The 6,000-nt window shown below is 56.4% G+C and overlaps 1 protein-coding gene across 7 annotated transcripts in view; it reads right to left on the bottom strand.

Moving 5' to 3' along the window:
* ATG13 (autophagy related 13) overlaps positions 1 to 6,000 on the bottom strand; it is a 40,781-nt gene continuing 34,781 nt past the window's right edge. For 4 of the 7 annotated variants that reach the window (XM_010842349.1, XM_010842351.1, XM_010842355.1 and 1 more), the window contains 5 exons: positions 4,844 to 4,958; positions 4,239 to 4,316; positions 3,958 to 4,119; positions 3,278 to 3,406; positions 1 to 1,572 (listed from right to left, as the gene is read on the bottom strand). In XM_010842349.1, the coding sequence (XP_010840651.1) occupies positions 1,495 to 1,572; positions 3,278 to 3,406; positions 3,958 to 4,119; positions 4,239 to 4,316; positions 4,844 to 4,958 (562 nt within the window). In that variant the 3' untranslated portion in view covers positions 1 to 1,494. The remainder of the gene's footprint in view (positions 1,573 to 3,277; positions 3,407 to 3,957; positions 4,120 to 4,238; positions 4,317 to 4,843; positions 4,959 to 6,000) is intronic. The other 3 variants (XM_010842352.1, XM_010842356.1, XM_010842353.1) reach the window with 2 other exon arrangements.

The raw sequence follows: 6,000 nt of genomic DNA, 5'->3' as shown, positions 1-6,000 counted from the left end.
CCGCTAACAAGCAACAGAGGGCCACCTGCTCTGCTGCAGAACAGCTTCTGCCAACGAACACCCAGGTGGCCGCGGCGGGCAGGGCACGCCTAGCCTTCCTCGGATGGGGCTACAGATGAGGCGACCAGGAACAGATGGTCCGTGAGTGAGGCTGGGCTCTTGGCCGACTCAAGTAACAATACCTGAAGGGTTAAGTCAACTGAATGCCCAGCTTTGGTTTCTCAACAAGGAATCGATGCAACTAGTAAACCTCAGGGCAGGGTACAGACCCTGGGGTTAAAGAGAGCTGGTGGCCAGGCCCAGGTGGAAGGAGGAGAAGGTCCATGACCCCGCCCTGAGAAACCAGAACAGTACCCCAGGAGGAGGGGCCTGCCCAGCCTACCCCAGGGCCATAGCGGGGGACACACACAGCACCCCGTGGGCACTACCAGTGGCATGACCCTGGTGAGTCATCACATTTTGAATCCAAGACTTCCTGGGCTGCCAGGACATGGTCAGTCTCTCTGGAGAAGCTGGGCGATTGAAGGTGCACGTGTCTAAGGTAGAGTCTGTGGTCAGCTGTCAGTTCACATGCAGCAATTCTGGGAGGCTTTGTGGCCCGCCCCGGCCAGCCCTGTTCTGGGATCCCACCTTCTACGCCTCGGGAGGAAGATCTGAGAGCAGCAGCCCCGAGTGTGAGGAGCCGCTAGAGAAAGAGGCACTGCCCCAGGGAGCCTCCAACCTTCCCAAGTAAAACATGTTCTCTCTATAAAATATCTGATTTCTCTGAAAGTAATAAATAGTGACTGTGTCCTGTAACAGGGGAAGAGGGGAGGAGAAAGGAGAACCTGTGCTGTGACTCCAGTGACAACTCCTAGAGACGCAGGACTCTGCTTCCACACTGCTGGGCAGGCAGCCGCCAGGGCTACTCGGATGGGCGGGCACGGCTGACTTTCGAGTTCTCATCACCTGGGGTGGGAAGCCCACCACATTGCCAACAATACAGGCCCGGGACAAAGGGAGGAAGACAGAGAGGAAGAAGATACCAGAACTAAGAGGAAAGACCCTGAAGGAGAGCGTCCTGCCTCCCTCCTCCCGGCACGGTCTCCGTCCTCCTCCTGCCTCCGCTCCAGCCTCGGGGCTACCAGCTGGAATGTCGCCTGGCCGATGGCCAGGGCAGGCCGGCAAGGGGCCAGCTGCTGGGCAGCCCCGGGGCGCGGGGCTGGCGGGAGGAACGGGAGGACGGCCTATGAGGCCTACGCTGAGGGTGGCGTGAGCGGAGGGTGGGCAGAGGGCGGGTGGCGGGGGTCCTCGCGGATGCCGTCATGGGCTGTCGCTGCTGCCACCGGTCTCCGGGAGGGGCCAGAGCAGGGGCTTCCGGGTCCCCCAAGGGGACCGCCTCCCCTCGGCCTGGCCTGGAGCAGGACAAGGGGTGGGAGCAGCTGCCGAGGGGGAGGCGCTCTGTCTCCTGGGGCCACAAGAAGGGGATGCTGCTGGGACTCAAGGACACCAACTTTACTGCAGGGTTTCTACAAAGGCATCAAATTCTCGGACATTCTTCTCGTGCGCAGCCAGCTTCTCTGGGAGTGAGTCCTGTGCAGGGGGGGGAGAGGAGCTGCTTACTCAGTAGGCCGGGAAGCCAGCTGTTAGCCGGGGCTGCAGGGAGCAGGGTACTGTCCGGCTCCGCAGGGCTGGGCTGCCGAGCAGCTGAGCAGGCACTGGCCAGTGGGGGCTGAGGAGGGAGACAGAAAAGCCTGGAGAATCCAGGCTGGCCACACACGCGATGAGATGGAAAAGGGCCACGCCCACAATGGGACAACACAGAGGAATCCAACGTGAAATATCTTTGGCACAGATTAGACTAACGTTAGATTAAGACAGTGGGTTTAGAGCCCTACAGGTTCAGGAAGCGAACGCTATCCTCACAGCCTGCGCTGGGCCGGTGGCAGAGTCCCGTGGGGGCACACACCAGGCAGTCCCAGCCACACCCTCAGGAGGTTCTGACCCGCGGGTCGGTGGCCAGGTTGGAAGTCTGCAACTTTACACCAGCTGAGGGGCTGGGTCAGGGTTGGGGCATTGAGAGAGAACAATGAAAATGAGGCAGAAACAGGCGGAGTTAAGTGTAACTGCCCACAGGTTCAACCATTAGTTAAAGCCTGGCCCTAAGCAGGTGGTCTGGCCCCACTGCCGAGCGTGCAGCGGCAGAGCTTACCCCCCACAGAGGACGCCCTGCCAGTTGGGGGCACCTGGAGCTCTTCGGAAGCAGCGCAGACACGCCGGCTGCCCGGATGGGTTTGGGGGGCTGGAGCAAGCCGGCTGCAGCTTCATCTTAAGAGCTTTTGGACTCCGGCTCCTTCCAAGCAAATTTCAAATGAGTCCGGAGAGTCAATTAAAAGCCTAAAATCAGAAGCCCGACTCTCAGGGGTCAAACCTTTGTTTTGCTGGCTCAGTGTAATCACCAGCAAGTTATTTGTTCCCAACGTCATTCTTCTCATCTGTAAACTCGGATAAGAAGAAAACCTACCTCTTGGGGTCTCATGCTTGGCACCTAGAAAGCTTCAATAAATGTTAATAATGACATTTTTGCTATATTATTATTACCGAGCAGCTTACCAAGCAGGCTTTTCTGTTTAAGGCAAATCAAGGGCAGCTGAGCCAAGATGCCTATTCCTAGAGCCACTCCTGACTGCAGTATAGGAGGTCAATATTTCCACCTCAGGCAGGGGGACCCCAACATCTCGTGGCACAGGCACCCTGGATCTGTGGCTGTGCCAGACACTCCTCTGCCCATTGAGGACAGGAAATAGAAAACACCCTAAACGGTCATTACAGTTAGTATCGGGACACCTGGCTGAACTCGGGAGCACGGGGATGAGTGAGCAAAGGGCAAGAACACCACCACTCGGTCCTCCTGCTGCTTCTGCCCTGTGTCCCTGGCACCTGCCTGGCAAGCTGGACAGCTGATGGCAAGAGCTGCTGAGGCAGCTTGGCTGAGTGGCATCAGCAAGTAGAGGACATCAGGCAAACAACAGGGGAGTGAGAACTGCTGGGATCAGAGTGCAGGGAAGAGGAGGAACAAGCGCAAGCATTTCAAGACAGCGACTGTGGGGCGCAACGCATAGCTCGAGTGCGATCGCAGGAAGGCAACGGTTCAACCGTCTTGTCCTGTGACCTCAAGATGGGAGGTGTGAGCGTGGGGGAGCAGCGGGAAGAACTCTCCAGGCCTGCAGAGCAGGAATGGCCATGGAAGGAGGACAGGAGGCCAGAGGGCGAGACAGCAGGCAAGGGGCTTCCGTACCAAGTCCTCGGCCATGGACTGGGCCCCGATGTCGAGGGAGAGGCTGCTCAGCTGAGGCGGGTTCTGAAATTCACGATAGAAGGTCCCCAAGTCCATCGGAAGGATGTCGTCTTTAGAAAAAGCTGGTTTCTTAAAAAAAAAAAAAAGAGAGAGACTGACTCAAGTTTAGCTTGCCTTAAACCACAGTGGAAAATCAGACGGGCTTAACTATTAATAACCCTCTTTCCTTTCAGGAATTAGAGGAGAAAGGGCTCCTCCAGGCTGACCTTTGTGGAATCTTTACAGTTTTCTCTTCTAGGCAGCTAAATTCATCCTGGGGATGACCTCCCTCTATCCTGGGCAAATTTCTGTCCCCTTCCTTTACATTCCTCTCTTTAGCAAAGGGCTATCCATTCATGAATAGGACCTGCGCAGGTCCGACTAGACAATCCGATCCCATTTAGAGGTGAATCTGAATCAAAGACACAGCACCAAATGCCTTGCTGCTCATGGGCCTCTACATGTCTCCCCAAGCGGCGTGTAAGGCCAGGTTCCCCACGCAAAGTGCATAGCCGGGCACCCCCCTTCCCTCTGTCTGGACCAGCCCATCGGATCCCCGAAGGCCTACTCAAGAGCAACAGATGCTTCTAGGTTTACTGCCTCTGAAGCAGCAATGGGCAAGGGAGATGCTGCCAACTTACAAAGTCGATCATGACGAAGTCGTCCTGGGTATGGCCGCTGCTGCCCCCGCTGGAGCCATCAGAGTGCAGGCTGCCCTGGAGAGGAGATGTAGTCTCTGGGGAATCTGGGGGATTCACCTGTTTCAGAACAAGGCGGAGGCAGGGGCTGGTCCTGGGCACTGGCTGTAAACCATGAGCCAAGGGTGTGGCTAACAGTCCTCGGAGGAACAGTGAGCGGCCCACCAAGAAGGACAACCACTGTTCGCTGTCTCCCTGCACACTCGACTCAGCAACGGACTCACCATGGGATCTGCATCCTCCAGCTCCAGGTTCTTGGGAGCAAACATGGCAAAGGGTATGTCCAAACTGGTCAGGGTCACCTGGAGAGACGCAGGAGAAAGTATCAGTGCGCCCCCTTCCCCCAGCTCGTCTGCTTCCTTAGGGGCTGCCAGAAGATGGGGGGGCATCCAGCAGGTTCATGCACTTCAGCTGACCATGCCACCCTCAGGTTCCTGTCTTGCTGGAGACCCCTCTGGTCTCCCCTGCTTTCCACCACGTGCCCACAGCATCCACAGGACCCTGGATTCAGCTCTGGAAGCCTGACCCACAGCAGTTCAGTAACAAGTGTTCCTCACTGGCAGAACTGAGGAGGACTTTCCTGTCTCAAGTAGTGCTGAGGCGATGACACTGCAGTGCAACGTGTGTGCTAAACGGCGTGGTCTCCTCTCCTACGAGACCACATAGCAACAGTTCTTAACGTTTCTGGAGTGATGTCATAGGTCATTAATCCTCCCCATAGAAAATTCACACCATTTTGCATGTGATTTCAGTGGTTCCACAGGTCCCAGGTAAGACCTCACTCTAAGGGCTCACACATTCTCACAGGTTGCGGGGGCAGAAAAATCACCTGGTTGATGGGCTTGTTGACAAAAGCCCCCACTTTCCGGACAAAGATGGTCTCCAAGACATCGTGGGGGGAGGCCCGTCCCTCACTGCTGTTTGATACAGTTTCAGCGTCCTCACTGGAGAAGAAAGGTCATGTCGGCTCTCCTTCTCAAACCACAGCAGAGCCTACTGGGTTCCCCGTAAACCCACCACCTTGTGAGGCCACAGCCCAGGACAGGAGCTGCCCCCACCAGCCCAAGCATGTGGGAAATGGCAGTATGAAGCCTGCCTGGGGCCCCGTCACCCTCACTTCTGAGTTGAGAGCACAGGACTGCACTTCCTGGAAGAGCTAAAAACAGGCATATGTGAATGAAACTCACTGTTACAATTGTATAAAGCTTCCATAAAATTTACTCTGTCATACCAGGGATAAGCATCAGTCACCGTGCATCCAGCTATCATACACATGGGCAAGCAGCTCTCATAAACGACTAATTTTAATGTCAGTCCAGTTACAGAGCCAGACTCGAGATCTTACATCCCCCCTCTTCACTTTGTCGTTTTGCTGCCTGAAGCTCCACACCACGTGTCCGCCCTCCCCTTGGCCCGAGTCCTCTCTCTGTTCAGCAAGGTCTCTCAACAACACACCCAACCTGGCTGCCCCTCCCCCTCCTCCCAGGTGGCACAGTGATGAAGAATCCGCCTGCTAACGCAGGAGGAGGTGCGAGTTCAATCCCTGGGTCAAGAACATCCCCTGGAGAAGGGAATGGCTACCCACTCCAGCATTCCTGCCCGGAGAACTCCATGGATAGAGAAACCTGGAGGGCTACAGTCCAAGGGGTCACAGAGTGGGATACGACAGAAGCAACTAAACGACTCCCTCCCGCCCTCCAGGCTGATGCTGAGTCCCGAAAGGTGGAGGACACCAAGCAGAAGAAACAGGAGCTCAGACTGTCAGTCACAGCCCTGTGAGAAGCCGGGGACGGGAAAGCCCCAAGGCAGGGGCTCAAGATGGGGAGGACTATGCAATCCAAATGGCTCCCGGCCTCCAGACACCAGGGGGGACCAGCGTTTGAGAGCCCCCGGCACAGGGCCCTCTGTCTTCAGTTACTCCAGGTCATACCCCAGGAAGCTAGGCTCAGAATACGAGTAAAACGACTACGATGGGGCTTCCTTGGC

The sequence above is a fragment of the Bison bison genome, unplaced genomic scaffold (assembly GCF_000754665.1).
Source record: "Bison bison bison isolate TAMUID 2011002044 unplaced genomic scaffold, Bison_UMD1.0 scf7180017864178, whole genome shotgun sequence".
Taxonomy (NCBI): Eukaryota; Metazoa; Chordata; class Mammalia; order Artiodactyla; family Bovidae; genus Bison; species Bison bison.
This window is presented reverse-complemented; position numbering and strand designations above follow the sequence as displayed.